This window comes from Ochotona curzoniae, unplaced genomic scaffold (genome assembly GCF_017591425.1).
Source record: "Ochotona curzoniae isolate NIBS_2020 unplaced genomic scaffold, NIBS_Ocur_1.0 contig_3819, whole genome shotgun sequence".
Taxonomy (NCBI): domain Eukaryota; kingdom Metazoa; phylum Chordata; class Mammalia; order Lagomorpha; family Ochotonidae; genus Ochotona; species Ochotona curzoniae.
In genome coordinates, this window is record NW_024466004.1 from 56,997,828 (window position 1) to 57,017,785 (window position 19,958).

Here is a 19,958-nt window from a genome sequence, read left to right on the forward strand (position 1 = left end):
CCTCAGCCAAGGGATGGGTGGAGAGCTCTTGATGTCCCCTGGGGCCCACGTTCTCTCTAGGACCCTCTCCCTCATCCTGCCCTGCTGGGAGCTGAGGGAACTGCAGCAGGCTGCTCGAAGCCCTGGCGTTGCCTCGCTGCCTCCGTGCTGCCCCAGCAGCCAGCCGATTACTGTCCCCATAGGTGAGAAGTGCGCTGGCTCGGGAGCGCAGTGTGAAACTGGAAGCCTTCCAGCGCGTGGAGGAGCTGCGAAGCCAGCTTCAGGACGCCGCGCTGGGCTCAGCGCGAGGTAAAGACCACCTCTTCCTGCTGCCGAGTCAGTGGAGCTCGGGATCTAGGCTGGCAGAAGATGCCAGCAGCTGTCTGTGACAGCTCAACTGTGACTGAGGGACCCCTTCCCTGAATGAATGAATGAATGAATGAATGAATGAATGAATGAATGACATGGGCAGGAGTAACCTGCCTGCTTTTAGTTCACCTACACTGAAAGGGTTCAACAAGAACAACAGGTCCCAGGAGTGTGTGACACGTGTCACCTAAAGAACACTGAATATTCCCAGGATTTGGGAACAGTATGATGGCCTGGGACACCCATGACCACATTTCTCTGATGCTGTTTGTAGAAGATACAGTTATTCTTGAGTACTGGGAAACCAAGCAGTCCTGGTGATTCTAAACAGGCAGCATGGAGCCGGTGTCAGACCCCAGCACGTCCCTAAATCAGCTGCTTCCCCCTTAGGATGAAGCCTACTAAGTAAATTCTAAGTTTACTACTAATCTGACTCTCAGAAACATCACTCAGCATCCACAGCTGAAATTGGCTGGCTGTTAGGCTCAGCCACGCCGCTTGTTTCCCTGTCCTGGAGCAGAGTGGGCTGGGTCTTGGAATAAAGCAGCCAGGTTCAATGACCCTGGTTGTGGCATTCTCTGCTAGTTGTGCAGCCTTTGGTTAACTTAACCTGTCCCCGAAACGGCAACACCCATCACACTGAGGATTCAAAGAAGCTTTGTGGGGCTGCTGCTCTGAAAACCATGGTAACCCATGGGCACCGTGTATTTCTAAGCTTAGTCCTCCTCTATGTTTCCTTTGGCCTATTTCTCAATGGGAAGGAGCTGACAACAGCCTTTCAGAGGTATGTCAAGGGCCAAGTGATTTTGTTTACCCCAAGCAGAGCTGGACTTGGCATTCAGTCCACATACCCCCCGCCCCACTCTTAGCACTGACCCTGACACTGGGTGGGGGCAGGCAGCCCTGACCACCTACCACTGCTGTCCTACACTTCCGTCATCGTGACCCCAACCCGGGAACTGAAAGTTGAGAAACACATGTGAACCCTTTCAAAAGATTTATTTGATTGATTGATTGATTTGAAAGGCAGTTATAGAGAAAGAATACACAGAGAGATTTTCTATCTGCTGGTTCATTCCCCAAGTGGCCACATGATTGGAGCTGGGTTATCTGAAGCCAGAATCCAGGATCCTCTTCCAAGTTTCCCACATGGTTGCAGGATTTCAAGGAACTTGGAACATCTTCCGCTGCCTTCCCAGGCCATAAGTTGGGAGCTGGATCAGAAATGGAACAGCCAAGAGTGGATTCGGCACCCACATGGGACACCGTGACAGGCAGAGACTTCACCTACAATGCCAGAGTGCTGGTCCCATGAGCCCTGACCCTGAGTTTTTCTCTACATTGCTCTCTTTCTGTCCCTTCTATGTCTGCTGCAATTTTTCTCCTTCCTTGTCCCCGTGACCCAAAACTGCCTGCGACCCTGTTCTCCGACACCTGTGCATTTATGAAAGAGAACAAGAGGGAGTCATGAGGCAGGTGGGGGCAACCCGGACTCCCAGGGTGGAGGGAGAGGCCTGGGTTGAGAAAGAGCCCGTTTTCCAGGCAGCAGGTATAGCCAAGACTTGGCTCCCCTCTGCAACAAGAGGGGATGCCTGGAGAGGACTTCCCTAACAGGGTAGGTGGAGTCATGGCTCCCCTGTTGCCACCTCCACTCAGAGAAAACAGACTTCTCTCCTCTCGACTCTGTCATTAGTGTGGACGAGTAAACTCAAGCCATATCACCACACCTTGCTTCCCCACCGTGGACCAGTGGGGCTCTGCAATGAACCAGGCCTACCCCATCTGCAGCAGCTGCCATGACAACAGCACCCTGGCTCCATGGACCACAGGCACAGGCAAGGGATGAGCACTTTCCTTGACTTGACCAAGGAGTCTCTAGGAATCCACACTTTCTGGCAGTCTAGATGTCTTTGGCCTGGCCCAGCCAGTGAATCATGGGTAAAACAGCTCTTTCTTCTCTCTGTCACTCTATCTTTCAAATAAACAAAATAGATCTTTTAAAACTATTGGGAAAAAATCAACAAAAATTAACCTCTAGACCAAACACCCACTCCCTACTCAAATAATTTATCTGAGAAACAGTGCCCCCTCTTTGGCTGGCTGCTTCGTCCAAGTCCCTTTTTCCAGCTCCTCCTCTCTCCCACCTCTAAACATGGCTGTCATTCAGGTTTCTGTTGGGCCTCCTTCCGTCTCACCTTGCCCTGTTTCTGGATAATTGCACTTGTTCCCACGGTTTGAGTCACTATTGACCGAGTCTACACCTGCAGCTCGAAACTCTCCTCTGAGCTCCAGACCCATATAGTTAATGACTATTGGTGTCTACAACTCCTGTCTCTCAGGCTCCCAAGTTCAACGGGTAAAACTCCCTGTGCTCCTCCCACGCCCACGTCTTGTGGGGGCAAGCAGGCACCATCACAGCCAATCATGTTGTCACATCCACAGGTGCTTCAGCCAGAAATTTGGAAGCTCTTTTCCTCATTCTGCATCTGTGTCTCTCCATCCATCTGCTTGTGCCTCCCGGAGTCCACATCTTCCATTGGCTGCCACCCTTTGACTTGGTCATGGGCTCCTCGGGCAGAAAACTCCATCCAGATTCTGTTTTCCTCAAGATTGATAAGATAGGGGCAGGTGTCATGGTGTAATAGATTAATCCTGGAGTCCTGGCTATTCCATTTCTGATCCAACTTTCAGCTAATATGTCTGTGAAAGCAGTAGAAGATGGCTCAAGAACTTGGGACCTTGCATCCATTAGGAAGACCAAGAAGATTCTAGTTCTAGTTTTGGACCACCCAGCTCTGGTCATGGTGGTCATTTGAAGAGTATAGAAGAGATCTCTCTTTCTCTCCTTCTCTCTGTAACTCTGCCTTTCAAATACAAATAAATGAATCTTTTTAAAAATTTATGAAGGGCCCAGCAGTGTGGCCTAGAGGCTAAAGTCCTCACCTTGAACGCACCGGGATCCCATATGAGCGCCAGTTCTAATCTTGGCAGCCCCGCTTCCCACGCAGCTCCCTGCTTGTGACCTGGGAAAGCAGTCAAGGACGGTCCAAAGTCTTGGGATCCTGCACCTGTGTGGGAGACCTGGAAGAGGTTCCTGGTTCCCGGCTTCGGATCGAGGGAGCACCAGCCATTGCAGTCACATGCGGAGTGAATCATCAGAAGGAAGATTTTCCTCTCTGTATATCTGATTTTGCAATCAAAATAAGATAAATCTTTAAAAAAGATTTATAAAACAGGAAGGAAAAACTTAGTGAAGATTAATTAGATGCCCATTTTAAGCTCTAAACTTTGGACACAATATCACAGATATAATTTTATATTTTTCTTTTTAATTCTAGGCCTTCTATCCCAGGCTCATGGCTCCCTGTGCTCTGCTTCTACGTCATCCAGACACTTCCAGCTCCGTGTTTTAAAGACAAATCTTACAGACAGTCAGATAACAAGAAGGACACAGAGGCCTAAGACTGTAAGTGACAATGAGCTTGATTATTTTGCGTGAACCAAGGACAAATTTAGCCCTAATGTTGTGACTTTACAGTCACTTCATATTTATGTTAGAAAACTTATACATCAGAGTCTTACCTAGATAACAAAATCCTGACATTGAAATCACTGGGCTAATGGCACCTTCTCCACCCTGACTCGATCAGTGGGTATAGAAGGCAGCTACCAACACCTTGTATCTTCCTCTCTTCATGTTTTTCACAACTGTCTACAATAATTAATTGGCAACATCAGTTTGCTGTACTGAGTCCCAGGACAGAGCAGAAATAAACAACTTCAGAAACCATTTTACAACATGTGAGGAGCTGGTGTCGTGGCATGGTGGATTAAGATGACACCTACAGAGCAGCACCCCATCTGAGTGCCAGGTCAAATCTTGGCTGTCCCACTTCTGATCCAGTGACTGTTGATATGCCTGGAAAACGACAATGGAAGATGGCCCAAGCACTTGGACCCTTGCCTCCACATAACAGACCAGGATGGAGTTCTTGGCTCTTGGATTCAGCCATTGCAGCCATTTGGAGAGTGAACCAGTAAACAAAAGACCATTCTCTCTCTCTATCTATCTATATCTATATATAGATATATTTAACAGTTATATATATAGTTATATATATATATATAATTGCTTTTCAAATAAGTACAATGAATAGTGTTAAAAAATAAATAGGTGGGGCCCGGCGCGGTGGCGCAAGTGGTTAAAGGTCCTCGCCTTGCACGCCCAGGATCCCATATGGGCGCCGGTTCTGATCCCGGCAGCCCCGCTTCCCTTCCAGCTCCCTGCCTGTGGCCCGGGAAGGCAGTCGAGGACGGCCCAAAGCTTTGGGACCCTGCACCCACGTGGGAGACCCGGAAGAGGCTCCTGGCTTCGGATCGGCATAGTATCGGCCCGTTGCAGCTCACTTGGGGAGTGAATCATCGGACGGAAGATCTTCCTCTCTGTCTCTCCTCTCTGTACATCCGCCTTTCCGCCTTTTAAAATAATAAAAAAAAAAATAAATCTTTTAAAAAAAATAGGTGATAAATTTACTTTCCAAGAACTTCTTGGAAGGCAGATTAGCACCTATTTGGAGGATTTGGGGAAATAGTTCAACTTTCAATTTATATAAACCAAACCCCAAATCCTCTTCCTCTGCTTTCTCTGTACGACTTGATTCAGTATTTCACTGTTTGGTTCCTTATCTTTTAGAATCTCCATTTCAGGTCTTATCAGCACGTCAGAGAGTTCTCTCCCTCTTGCCTTCAGAAAAATCAGGGAGAAAAAGATGCAGTCACTCCCACAGAGAAAACGATGCCATTCTAAGTCATTTCAAGGGTCCATCTGCAGCTAATAGCCTGGTTATTTGTTGTAATACTTCTTTTTTATTTTGTTTGAAAGAAAAACAAAAAGCTCATCCTGTCATAGCTAGAACTAAGGCCAGGGACCAGGAATTCATTTGATCTTAGCTACAATGTATGTGGGTGGCAGAGACTCAACCACTTGAGCCATACCAGTGCCTCCCAGGGTCTGACATTAACAAAAAGCTAACCTTGGGAGCAGGCCTAGGATTTGAACTCACACACTTCAGTGCAGGATGCAGGCATCCCAATCAGTGTCTTACCCACTACATCAAATGGCCTGCCCTGTTGCAGGGTTGGGTTTTGGGGGGACGGGGGGAGTTTATATTTATTTCCATTGGAAATAAAAACTTACTGGAGAGAATGGAGAGAAGGAGAGACAGAGAAAAAGGTCTTCCATCTGCTGGTTCGCTCTCCAAGTGGCCGCAACAGCTGGAACTGAGCCAACCCAAAGCCAGGAGCCAGGAGTTTCTTCTGGGTCTCCCTCACAGGTGCAGGGTCTGAATGCTTTGGGCCATCCTACACCATTTTCTCAGTCCACAGGCAGGGAACTGAATGGGAAATAGACACAAACGGATACCCATATGGAATCCCAGAGCTTGGAGGTGGAGAAGTAGCCAATTTAGCCATTGTGCTGGGCCTGTTCTAACATTTTTAAACCTGCTATTAAGAGAAGGAGCAAGCCAGACGATAAAGCATCTAATCTCAGTCTTGACCAGGCAAGGGCCACATTCTTAACATCTACCGTTTGCTTGACTCACCAAGCTCTGTAAGGCCATTTCCCCCCCCCATCTTCCTCAAACCTGAAATTCTAGTACAGTCACTCTTCAGTATCCATGGAGTAGAGGTCTCAAGACCGATCTTCCACCAACATCCAGAAACTGAACTCCCTTATGGAAAATGACAACTTATTAAAACAGATGTGTTTGGTTTGGGAGTTAAGATGCAACTGAGAGGCCTGCATCCTGAAGCAGCATGCCTGGGCTCAATACCTTGCTCCGCTTCTTTTTTTTTAAAAGATTTATTTATTTATTTTTAATCAGAAAGGCAGATTTACAAAGAGAAGAGAGACAGAGAAAAAGATCTATCCACTGCTTCACTCTACAAGTGGTCCCAAAGGCTGGAGCTGAGCCGATCCGAAGCCAGGAGCCAGGACCTTCTTCAGTCTTCCATGCGGGTGCAGGGTCCCAAGGCTTTTGGCCATCCTCAACTACTTTCCCAGGCCACAAGCAGGGAGAGGGAGCTGGATGGGAAGTGAAGCAGCCGGGATACAAACTGGCACCCATATGGGATCCTGGTGCATTAAAGACAAGGACTTTAGCCACTAGACTACAGCACCAGGCCTCTTGCTCCACTTCTGGTTTTACCTTCCTGCCAGTGCACATTCTGGGAAGCAGGGGTGATGGCGTTTCAAGTGGTTGGGTTCCTGCCATCCACATGACAGATCTGCATTGTGTTACAGGCTCTGACTGTTGCAGGCATTTAAGGAGTAAACCTGCAGATGGAGGACCTCCATCTGCCCATGTTCCCACTCCTCTATCTCTCCACTTTTCAAGCAAATAATATAAATCAATACAAAATGGTGCAGTATTTGCCTGTCATCAGTGGAAATCTGCTCTATGTTTTATACCATATATAGATTGCTTACGGTATCTCAGAATACAAATCATGTCCACTATGCCAGTATGTTAATCTGTTATACTGTCCATCTGTGAGAGTATAGGTTTGTATTTGATTACCTATATCTATTTAATCTGTAGCTTGCCTAAAGGCTCTCTTACATCAGAAAGAACATGTATTTGTCCTTTTGCAACTGGCTTATTTCACTAAGCATAATGGTCCTCAATTGGAACTGTTTTGTTGCAGTCTGTAGGATTTTATTCCTTATTTGTGACTGATAGAGTAGACGTACCAGTTTCTTTCTCCATTTATCCATCGGTGGGCATTTGGGGTTGTTTCCATGTCTTTGCTATTATGAATTGTGCTGCTATAAATATAGCATTGTATGACAGTCTGTACTCCTAAAGAATGCCTCCCATTATAGAACATGTAAATATTTCCCTACACCATAATACTAGATATTCTACCTCTACCTACACCTAGCACATCATGACACAATAAAATAGTAAAATAGCAAAAATTAAATTTGTAACTGTTACTAAGGGACTATACTATCATAATCATTTCAGAAATAATGGCTGGGAGATATGGAGAAGAAAGGGGACTGGGAGTGAAAAATCCCTATACCTATAAAACTGTGTCAAATAAAATAGAGAAATGCTGTGTAAATTGTTGTTACACAGTGTTGTTTAGGAAAAATGAAAAGTTTTATATGTTTAGCACATGCTTCTTTATGGCTACTTTGTAGTTGTTTGAATCCAGGAATGAAGTACCAGCATACAGAGGTCAAGTATGTATGTCTATCTGTTGCTTCCAAAACCTTTTTCCAAAGAAAGCAAGGTCCCTTGGGTAAGTGCTTGTCCTCAAGGAATTTCAAGTTTCCCTCCATCTCTGTCTCACATCTGGAAGCTCTGAGGATCCTGGGCGCATGTTGGAGGTCACAATTCCTGTGGCTGAAAAGGCTGCTGAGTAGCCAAGCCCGTGACTGGAAACCTTCTGTACCGGAGGTGTTTAGAAAGGTGTCTGTCCTCTGCAAGTTTTCCTTGCAGGTACTGGGGAGGGGATTGACCTGAATGGGGCAAGTAGCGCTCTCGTAGGCAGCTGACAAAGTTTATTTCTTGGGTTTTAGTTTTATATATTGAGCAGAACAACAGTTATTTCAGACAGCTTAAGCTTCAGCAAAACATTAGTTACCTTCACCAGGTTTAATTACATTAGTTCAAACTTAGGCTTTATCACTAGGATTAGTCGAAATAGTTCAAACTCAGAATACTGTTGCAAGACTTAATTGGTGGTCTTTGCATTTTGTGGCTTGAAAGGCTTCTGGGGATAATGCCAGCGGGGGTGTGTAGAGATCTGGGGGCTTCTGTTCAGGCAGGCAGAGCAAGCCTGGGTGTTTCCCCAGGTGCTTGGTCCTGGGTGGGGTGGGGGAAGGTGAGAGGAGAGCCCAAGGTTACTATGCTGACCTGGTGTGCTGGTAGATTGGGCTTGGGGAACTTTGAATAGACCTGGATCTTGGGATCCAGGAGTAAGGTCCCTGGTCAGCACACATGCCAGGAGCTTGGGACCCTTGTGGGCTGGCAGAGCTCCGGGTCAGCACACCACCCCACCAGAAGACTGGACTTAGGAAGGCTGAACTGAAGAGCCCATGCACTCCCAGGTGCCAGGAATATTGGCTCAATCCGAGAAGGGGGTAAGAGAGATGGCAGAGGGAGTATGTTGCAGGTAAGGAACAAATTCTGAGGGACTTCCATCGACAAGGCCACTATACTTGTAGGTAAGCAAGGGGGCTGAGACCGAGTAGTTTGAAAGGGTAAAGCTGGAAGAGCTTTATGGATCAGACTGATTCACCATCCCAAATGGGAGACCTGAGCTGGGATAGTTAGTGTGGGTCACTGCTGACTGCTATTCACTGACACAGACTATAACTGGGGCCGGGGGCTTACCTGGCAGGGCTAGATCATAGTACACAGCAGTCAGAGTCAGAACAGGGGATGAGTATTGTTAAGCTGGGCCATGACACTAGCCAGCACATAAGACAACCATATCTGAGGGCAGATTCTGTTGGGGGTATATGTGGGCCTACCCCTATGGAACTGTAAATTCTGCTGGTTTGCTTAAGAGCTAGGGGTGATGATGGGCTGAGTTAGGCATGACCATAGAACCCCCATCTTCCTGACACACACACACCTGAGTACTTGGATTAGGAAGACATCAGGCAGGTCAAGGCTGCACACCTACAGGGACACCCCAAAGCAGGGAATGGGGCAGACTGGGCATCAACATCTACCAGCTCATACAAAGGCTGAGGCTTGGGGGTGGACTGTGCTGGGTAGGGGTCTAGCATCCACTGGCACATGTAAGATCTGGATCTGGGAGTGGAGTTGGTAAGAGACCTTGGAAAATTCCCCTGTTGGGTTGTAGCTCCCACTGGTGAGCATGTGAGGCCGGGAAAAGTAGCTCCACCTGTCAGCAAGTGTATGGGTTAGTTCTGAATGGAGGTGGCAGGCCAACCTTAGCCAACCTTAGCCACTGGCAAGTACAAGAGCCAGGCTGCAGTGCGGGAAATGCCAGGCTGGGCTATCACACCTACCAGTTCACATTTTGCATGAGCGAGCCAGGGATGGGAGCAGACTGGACAGGGATAGGCTATAGCACCCACCAGCAATACTTGGGACTGGGGGCAGGCCAGACCAGGCTGTAACCTCTGATGGCAAATGCCACCTGAAAAGTACAAGATCTGGGACTGGGAGTGGACCTAGTAGGGAAATAATGGACACCTCTCTGTTGGGCTACTGCTCCCACTGGTGAGCATGAGAACCAAGTCTGGGGGTAGGCCTGGCTAGACAAGCAGTGGCACCTGCCAGCATGAGTGTGGGCTGAATAATGGGGTTGATTGGGTTGAGCTAGGTTTCAATGACCGTTGATGTGTACTAGAGCTGAATGGGATACGGGATAGACCGGACCAGTCTGCTGCACATACTGGCAAGCATGGGAACCAGGGCTAAGTGTGACCTGGTGGGGGTTTTTGGGGATTGCTCCATCTAGGCTGCAGTTCCCACTGGTATATGTGAGGGCTGAGTGTGTGGTGGGCAGGACTGGGCTGGTCCACAGCATCCATTGGTTCATCTAAGAGACGGGGCTGGAGACAAATCCAGTAACTGCAACTACCAGTGTGTGCACTGGCGAATGTGTTTGATGGCATGAGCTGGACCACATACTGGCAAGCATACACAGAGTCAGGTCTGAGATCACCTCAGACAAGGTTTCTTTGGGAATACTCTCAACTGAACCACTCCACTGGATTCAGAACTCCAACCATGGAGATAATCAGAGGATCTGTGGGCTGACCATGAGTACATATGTCAGAGCTGGGCCTCCGAGGCTAAGACAGAGCAATGGAAAGGAGAATATGGTCATCCACTGGGACCTGCAGAGGACATCTGATACTATAACAGAGGAAAGAGGACAGAACAAATTGGTCAACTACCCCCAGCCAAATGTTGACAGCAAATATCTGGGCTAATGGAGACTCTAAGGTAGGTTATGTCAGCCAATGGACCTTGGAAGGATTTCCTCATCCTCGGATCAATGAGAGCGACAGCATTTCAGAACTATTGAAACCACTTGAGCAGAGCCCTCAAAGCAAGCTCCACATTGGGGACCCTGGTATGACATCAGGTGACCGTTCCCCATCCCTCAGGTACTGAGCCAGTTGGGAGGCTGGGTGCAATTTCTCCCCTTTTCTCCTCTCTTCCTTCAGATATAAACAGAAGAAAAAGAAAATTTGCCAACAATGGTATCACTCATTTTTTTCTGAATCCTGGACCTTTCCCACCTTAATCAACTATGCAAACATCATCAACAATAAAATAAATTTTTTAAAAAGACTTAATTGATTAGTGATTTGTATTTTTCATATGGACAGGGAGTTTCAGGAAAGCTAACAAAGCTATTTTGATCTGGGGTATAGCTTTGTTCTTGGCAAGTCAATCAACTAGAACAACAATGCTTGTTGGGAAGCACAAAAGCACATCCAAGGAGTCACTGGGGGCAAAATAACACTCTGGATGAGGGGGCCTGTGCTTGCTTCTTTCTTGGGCCTCTGCTCAACAGGTTTCTGCTCTCTCCTGGAGTCTCTGATCAACAGATTCCCATAGGCCTCTGCCATTCCAACTCACCTGCTGGGAGTGATTCTACAGTCTGCAATGGTTCATCTAGCTAATCCTCCACCTCCAAGCACAGCATCCCCTTTAGGCACTGGTTTGAGTACTGGATGCTCCACTTCCGATCCAGCTCCCTACTTGTGGCCTGGGAAGCAGTAAAGAATGGTCCAAGGCCTTGGGACCCTGCACCCACATGGGAGACCTGGAAGAGGTTTCTGGCTCCAGATTGGTTCAGCTCCAGCTGTTGTGGCCATTTGGAGAGGTAACCAGAGGATGAAAGATCTTTCTGCCTCTCCTCTCTGTAAATCCACCTTTTCAATAAAAATAAATAAATCTTTAAGACAAGGGGAAAAAAAGGAGAAGGGTGACTGTTTAAGGCTAATTGTTCATTGGCAGCTGCTCAAATGACTAAGTAAGCCCCATAATGAAGTGTCCTGTGGGCTCACTGGCTTGTATATAAAGTAGGAACCCAAGCAAGAAATCCTGGGCCCGGCGGCATGGCCTAGTGGCTAAAGTCCTGGCCTTGCACATGCTGGGATCCCATATGGGCACTGGTTCTAATCCTGGCAGCTCCATTTCCCATCCAGCTCCCTGCCTGTGGCCTGGGAAAGCAGTTGAGGATAGCCCAACCTTGGGACCCTGCACCTGTGTGGGATACCAGAAAGAAGTTCCTGGATCCTGGCTTCGGATCGGCATAGCATCGGCCATTGCGCTGACTTGGGGAGTGAATCAACGGACAGAAGATCTTCCGCTCTGTCTCTCCTCCTCTCTGTATATCTGACTTTCCAATAAATAAATAAATCTTTAAATTAAAAAAAAAAAGAATAAGAAATCCTAAGGGTTAAGACAGATGCAAAGCTACTTAGAACCTCTTTCAATCTAAGTTCTGCAGCAAACCTCTGAGCGCAGTCAGGTCAATACTCACTAAAGAAGAATTTACAGCTGGCAAGGTTGTAATAACACAAGTGGTTTTCTACAAATAGCAGTGTCCTAGCTAATTAGAAGTCTTAATGAATTGGTTTAGCCATTTCAAGTATGAAATGCTTTTGCTTCCTTAGATGAAGGGCATTTTTCATTGATGGGTTATTTAAAGGCGTATTTAAGTGACTGAAAGAAAGGGAGAGACAGAGGAGGGATAGAAAAAATCTTCCCCAAATGGCAAACGCTGGGTCAGGATGAAATGAGGAGCCGAGAACTCTGAGTCACCCCTTTGGGTGAAAGAGGCCCAAGCACTCGGGTCATCTTCTGCTATTTTCCCAGGCAAATTAGCAGAAAGCTAGATGGGAAGTGGAGCAGCCGGCAACTGAACCAGCACCCATGTGGGATGCTGGCATCTTACGCCATGACATCAGCACAGATGAATCTCTTACTGATTCTTCTTCTGACAAATAGCAGACGGTAGAAGCAGCCCCAGCAAATGGCCTAACCTAGAAGGAACCACTGATCATGGTCTTGGGTGTAACAGTGAAATTTTGTGATGCTGCAACAAAACTTATTCATCCTTTCCTTAAAAATGATCAATGTCTACTTAATTTTTCAGGTGCCTATCAAACATCGAAAAAGGATTGATGATATTGTCTTACCCAACGTGGCAGAAAATGTTTCACTTACAACTATTCAAGTTCAAACGGCTCCCTCCAGGAACCCAGTCAGACCCCGTTGGTAATCATATCTCCTTTTTCCAAGTTTCATTTCTGGAGCATTCATATGAATAAAATTGGCTTGAAATTCCACTAAACCGTTTGCCTATTTGTTTTTAATCAGTACTTGGGATATACTGCTGAAGGACTGAGATGATTGTGGCTAATGTTTCCTAAGTGAACTGGGATTTGGTCCTAGATTTTAAAGTTTAGATATTAGAGGCAGGTGTTGGGTCTAACAATTAGGATGCTGGTCAAGGCACCTGCATCCCAAAGCATATGCCTGGAGTCAAGACCTTTCTGCCCCAATTCCAGCTTCCTGCTGGTGCACAGCTGGGAAAGCTTCTGCCACCAGTGTGGGGGACCTGGCATTGAGTTCCTGGCTCCCAGCATTTGGGAAAACAAACCAGTGGCTGGCAGCCATGAGTGTCTGTGCATGTGCGTGCGTGAACGAAAATTTAAAAATAAACCCAAATAAACCCACAATTGTTGGCTTGTGTTCCTACAGTATATCCCTGTTTCTGGTCGACCAGAAGCCTCCCAATATGGGTTCTAAAGTGACTAAAGAGGTGAGATAGCCAAAGCAGAGGACCCTACTATCAATCAATATTTATTAATAAGTGAAAAACCCCAGTGTTTGAATACAGACTCACCTAAAATAAGCTCAAGGTATTTGTTCTTATTGGTTTCACTCACGAACATAATCCTGTCTCTGCTATCTTTGCATTCTTCCTACAAAAGCCAAAGGTCTTCAGTAAAATCCTAATGTAGAGCTGGCATTGTTGTGCCGTGGGCTCAGCCACCACCTGCAATGCCAGCATCCCATATCCGTGTGATGGTTTGAATTTCAACTGCTCTGCTTCTCATCTAAGTCCTTATTAATGCACCTGGGAAAGTCTGAGTGCTTGGTCCACCCATGAAGAATACCTAGGTAGAACTCTGGGCTCCTGCTTTCATCCTGGCTGAGTGCTAGCTGTTGCAGTCATTTGGGAAGGAAGCCTGTAGATGGGAGATCTCTCTTTGTCTCTCCCCCTCTGTCACTACTCTCAAATGACTAAATAAATCTTTAATAAGAAGAAGATCTGGGATCAATGTTGTGGCAAAGCAGGCAGACTCATTGCCTGCTGTGCCAGCATCCCTTATGGACACCAGTTAGTATCCCAGCTGCTCTTTTTCAATCCAGCTCTCTCCTGTCTAGGAAAGCAGTGGAAGATGGCCCAGATGTTTGGGCTCCTGCCACCCACACAGGAGATCCAGATCAAACTCCTGGATCTTCATTTCAGTCTGGCCTAGTGCTAGCTGTTGCAGACATCTGGAAGGTAAGCCAGCAGACGGAGGATCTCAGTCTCTCTTTCTGTCTCTCTCTCTCTCTCTCTCTCTCTCTCTCTCTCAAATAAATATATCCTTTTTAAAAAGCCTTAATGGGGCCCAGTACGATAACGTAGTGGTTAAAATCCTCACCTTGCATGCGCTAGGATCCCATGTGGTATCCCGGATGCCCTGCTTCCCATCCAGCTCCCTGCTTGTGCCTGGGAAAGCAGTTGAGAACGGCCCAAAGCCTTGGGACTATGCACCCGTGTGAGAGACCTGGAAGAGCTCCTGGCTGCTGGCTTCAGTTTGGCTCAGCTCTGGCCATTGTGGTCACTTGGTGAGTGAATCATTGGAAGGAAGATCTTCCTTTCTGTCTCTCCTCCTCTCTGTATATCTGACTTTCCAATAAAAATAAATAAGCCTTTTTTTAAAAATGTCCTAATACAAGTGTTTTTGTTTGTGTAAGAAAATCTCTCTTTGACAAAACAATAAGTAAATGACTGAAATAGATCAAGAAAATGTATTTATAAACATCAACTTATATATGATGTGTGTCTTGGCAAATTAAAGAAAAAGTTTAGTCTATTCAGAGTTGAATCATCACCATGCACTATACACAATGAACTTCCGATGAATTAAAGATCTAAATGTATACATACATAAACACACACACATTTATTTCTGAAATAGCATTTTAAAAATAAAGCCAAAGAAAGAGTGGCAATTCTGATATCAAAAGTAAAACTTCACTTTGACAAGTTTCAGTGCTGTTGATTGCTTTGTTCTGTCTCAGCTCCACATTAACCTTCCATCGGCTGTCCTATAGTATGAATCAGGCTGTGACAGAAGTTTCCTTTCACCAACTGGTAAGAGATGGAGCTCTGCCAGTGGAGGATGCTGGGCAATTACTACCTAGAAGAAACAATTCTGATCTGATATTGTGTGCTTCTCTAGTCTGGCTGCTGCAATGTCTGCACCTTAGAGTGGTGTTCCTCTGGCATGGCACCTCTTAAGTAGGGCTCCTCACAACCAGAGTTCCTTTGGGGGGAACTTCCCTGCCATCCAGAAAGCCTTGAGCAAGTCTTTGTCAATGTAGTCTGGATTTCATGGCACTTTCTTACACCTGTTATCTCTCCAGTATGCTTCAGCAGTTTCCCCATTGCTCACCAGCCAGTCCTCCAGCATGCCAGTCCCTTGTTAAAGTTAACAATCCTCTATAGTAAACATTTTCTTTTAAAGTCTCCTATGTGGCTTCAGTCTCTTGATGAGTCCATGACTATTATAGAACTGATACCAGGAGTAGGGTGTCACCCCCAAAATAGTTCCATAAAGATAGGAGTGGAAGATTTGCTTGCACTCAGGCATGAGCACATTGCAGAGTTCCTTGCCAATAAGAACACTAGTAAGCCATCGCATGCAGTGGCAGTGCAATCGAACACATTATCACCTTTGGTAGACACTGATCTAGTGTGTGTCCTGAGGACCTATACTGATACCATATTGATGACTGTGAAGACTATATTTTAAAACAAATGTTCCAAAATGCACTTCAGCAGTCATAGAAGATGACAAGCTCGGGTCCTAGTTCAAATCATGGTCTGAAAACTAGACAGCTTCTGTGACAGCCTGACAAGACTTCTTTCACTTCTTGTAGTCGCAGGGATGAACACAGCTAAGCACCAGGCATACATTCTGACTGTGGGAATGTTAAATTATAGTGATCATGATAGTCATGAACTCATCTTATTTCTCCCTGCCATTGAGATGGGTGACAATCTGAGTCATGATGTTGCACTCCCAGGGTGGCTGAGCCAAATGTCCAGGTTGGCTCCATTAGAAAAGGTGGAAGGGGATGTCAGTAGTCAAGTGTGGTGACAGGCAGAGATCTTCAGTAGTCAGTGTGTTCCCGGGCAGGCTCATTTATGGGACCTACTAAGATGTCACTTCATGTAGATAGCATGAAAATATTTACGACTGGGAGCCAAACTCAGACTTGAGCTGCCCCAGTGGAGATAAGAGTCACAGCCTCCAACCTGACCCCAGACCTGTGTCAATTCAGAGAACACTTGACACTGCTGCCCCCAATACACACTGTAATTCATCCAAATTTTCCCTTAAGGGTTCCCTTAACTACAGTGGCTGCTTTTCAGCAAAAAGACTTATCTTTGTGATTTCTACACACTGGTTCTGAATGAGTGCAAATTCCAGGTCATCCAAAACATCATTACTGTTCACCAACCAAAATAAAGTCTTACAGGGGTGAGCTGACAAAGGAAACTCTTAGCTTAAGTCTGAAACACAGTAGACCACATTCTAGCTCTTGCACTGATTCCTGAATGTGTCATTAAAAAAAGCATAATTGGCTATTGGAAGAATTCTTGATATTAGTTCTCTGACCCTTACTTGAGGGCCAACATGATAAGAATGGATAACTGGAAACCCCGAAAACATCCCTGCTCCTTGTCAATAAAATACACCAGAAGCAATATCACAACCCTGAGGGACTTGCCCTAGGGGTCAAAAAGAGATTAAAACATGGCTAGCGAGTATTGAACCACAACGAACTGGTAACTAGAACTGCAGCTGCTACCCCAGATAAGACAGGTGTACTGTCTTAACTGGAATAAATCAATCTGCCTTTTGGAACTTGCCCTACAAATTATTGGCCTAAATTTGCAAAGACCTTAAGAAATTTGCTTTGACCTGGCAAGCCAAAATATATCTTCACTCTTGCCTCAAGTCTGTGTCGTTTCTCCTGTCCTCTGCCAGCATAGAGCCCACAGACCTTGACCATCATGATAGTCCACAAAAAGTCACATTGCTCATGACACTGTTGACATAAAGAACTCAGAAGTGATGGGTTTATCACTTCTTGGCCTTTTGGCTAAGATCAAGTGTAGAAGTGATAGGTCTAAGAGAACAGATAAGAACTAGAGAAGGAGAGTCAAATTTGAAAAAAAAATCTTGAGCTGTTAACTTCAATGAAGTTTTTAGGGGGTTCAATGATTTGGAGTACATTAAAATATCCCACTCTCCAATGAGAGGTAGTTGTTGCACCTCTTACTATGTACCATGATAAGAGAGACATGGTGCTTAGTAGGCACTTGTGGGTTCTGAAAGCAATATCTATCTCATATGACTGTGTGATCTCAAACCACCCTTAAAATCACCATTTTTAGTAGGAAGCAAAGAAAGAAAAGGCCTGTAACTAGTTTTACTTAGAGTGAAGGCTGCTGTCCCACATCAGGTGTATCACCAGGAGATCCACTGATTTTCAAAATGTGGTATAAAAGAATGCTATGTGGAGTCTCTGTTGAACCTAGGTAGGAGAATTTCAAGACAGACTTTCAGTAGTTTGGAGCAAATTTATGTCCTGCTCTTCTTATCAGGAATAGTTCCTAACTGCCTTGGTAGAGACTGAGTGCCTAGCCATAGTCTTGCACTTCCCCTGGTCATTTGGGTTAGATTAGCCTGGGTGTGATAACAACAATCTCTCAAGAGATGGAAATAGTATATGATTGATTTGGCAAGCTGGGGTAGGTCTTAAGGCAGAAGTAATGCACAGCTTATGTGAACCAACTCTTGTACAACCTGGCCTCCTTTTACCTAAACCTGTAGTTCTGGCCTTCTGGAGTGTTATCAAAAACCAATTGGCTAAGAAAAGAAAACAAGTCTGGTTTATTGATGGGTCTAAATGACATGTTAACTCTACTAAAAAAATGAAGAACTTTACAGCGCTATCCAACGGTGACCCTGAAGGACAGTGTCAAAAGAAATTTTCAGTACCACTTTGGGTTACCCAGTGTGTCTAAACCAAGAAATGGCCAGATCTACCATAGTCTGTGGCTAGTTGCCAATGTTTGGCTTCATAATGAGGGTTTTGGAATAACCAAGGTTGGAAGGCAGGTGACAAGGGGGTCTGAAAGCAATCTGTGGATGGTCTCTCAGGATATGCAGATCGTCAAGATACTTGTGTCCCCTTTTAATGCCCACCAAAGGACATCAACAGCATAGGATGTTCTTATTAGTCAAATTTGTAACATAATACACTCTGAAGAGGTCTATGGCCTCATCCTGCAACTACTCCATTGCTTGTACAGTAGGTCAATGAATAACATAGCCACCGAGGCAGAGATAGAGGCCACGTGTGAGCTAAGCAACATTAGACTTATCCTTGCAAGGCTGACATGTACCATTGCCAAGTGCCTAATCTGCCAAGAACCAAGACTAATCCTGAAACTGCAATATGGCACCAATACTAAGGTTAGCAACCACTTCCCTGGTGACAGGTTGATTAGATCAGATCTCTTCCATCATGAAGGGCATTGATTTATCTTCACTGAAAGAGACACATATGTTAGACAGGGAATGCCTTCCCTACCCACAATGCTCAGGTCAGCCCCACCATCCCGTACACATGTTCATAGATTGTTTTCTCCATCATAACATTTCCCACTGCTTCGCTTCTAAGCCAGGAGTTGGTTTCATAGCAAAGGAAATGGTAAAGTAAGCTCACGCACATGAAACTAACATAGTCTAATTGAGCTATGCACTGGTTTGGTGACTACTTTGTGACGATGACAGTTGGCAGACTCACCAGAAAGGTTAGACTCCTGGCTAATGGCTTATGTTTTGAGCCAGGATATATGACCCCCAGGACCACAGAATGGCCACGGGAGCAACGATTTTCATCCTAGCAGTCTTGAAGATGCTTCAACCAGGGACACAACCATGGCTCCACTGTTGTGTAACCCAAGACCAATGCCTGGGCTTCTTATGCCCCTGAATCAATTGAGCAACAAAAGATGTAACTGCTGCTTGGAATGTCCAATCCTCATTACCAATGGGATATTGTATTGCTGGAATACAAAGGAAGCAAAAAGGACTTCCTGGAACATTCCTTGAGCGTTTGATTGCTTTCATACCCAATAGTAAATCAAGGTTAATGAAAAACTGCAGCACCGAAAACAGCTAGGACAGTTGAAGGACTCACACACTTTGGTAATAAACCTGACCAGCCAGGGTTCTAGTTGAATGAAAAAAACCTACAAAATCAGTAGTGGAAGAGGAAGGTCCTGTATTTACAGAAATCAAAATTATCTTAACTTGGAACAGTTCCTCTCATTTGCATTCATTTGCATATTCCATGCATTTTTACTTTCTCTTTCCATCTGACTTTTACATTTTAGAGGTTAAGTTTACAATTTCAGTTTCAGAATATTTAATGAATGGTGACAACATTTGAGAAGTAATTGTTACAGCCCATAATGGATGCTGACTCTTGGTCCTGGGCATTTTGGAGCAAGCAAATAAAGCTAGCTTATAAAAATGATAACTGCATCTTGTTACATAGAAATGTACCAGGGCACATCACAAAGTCTGTAGAAAAATACAATTAAAAAGTAAAATATATAAAATCTATATTCCATCAAACTCAAGACACTTTTTAAAAGTGGTTAGTCTATCTCTAAAAAACTGAGAGTTGTAGGAATTCAACCATTTCTGTGCAGTCCCTTTCACATTGTTAATTAGAGAGACGGGTGCCCTTTACAGATTTTTTAATATTGGGAAATAGGGGCCAGCATTGTGGTGTACTGGGTAAACCTGCCATCAGTGATTCTAACATCCCATATGGGCAGTGGTTCATGCCCCAGCTACCTCACATCCAATCCAGCTCCCTGCTAACAGCCTGGGGAAAGCAGCAGCCGATGACCCAAGTGTTTGTATCCCTGTCACCCATGGGAAATCCCAATCAAGCTCCTGGCCTCAGCCTGGCCCAGTGTAAAAAGTGTCATGATTTTATCATTACTCCACCTGAGCTTCATAAGCCTAATGTTTATGCTCGCTTCAGTTGTCCACACAGAATCCCAGTTGCGGATAGGGGCATTTTTTCAAACTGATGGATATCCTTTTAAGTGTCTCAAACTACAGCCTGTTCCAATATGTTTTTTTTTTTTAAAGATTTATTTTTATTATTTTTTTTATTGGAAAGGCGGATGTACAGAGAGGAGAGACAGAGAGGAAGATCTTC

At 45.3% G+C, this 19,958-nt stretch overlaps 1 protein-coding gene and 1 pseudogene across 1 annotated transcript in view; both read left to right on the plus strand.

Moving 5' to 3' along the window:
* Window positions 1–12,642, plus strand: part of LOC121158655 — a 161,605-nt gene extending 148,963 nt beyond the window's left edge. The window contains 3 exon segments of the mRNA XM_040983523.1: window positions 183–288; window positions 3,687–3,814; window positions 12,517–12,642. Of these exon segments, the coding sequence (XP_040839457.1) occupies window positions 183–288; window positions 3,687–3,814; window positions 12,517–12,642 (360 nt within the window).
* A 4,149-nt stretch (window positions 12,643–16,791) lies between these two features.
* On the plus strand, window positions 16,792–16,963 carry LOC121158871 (annotated as a pseudogene).
* The last annotated feature ends 2,995 nt before the right edge of the window (window positions 16,964–19,958 follow it).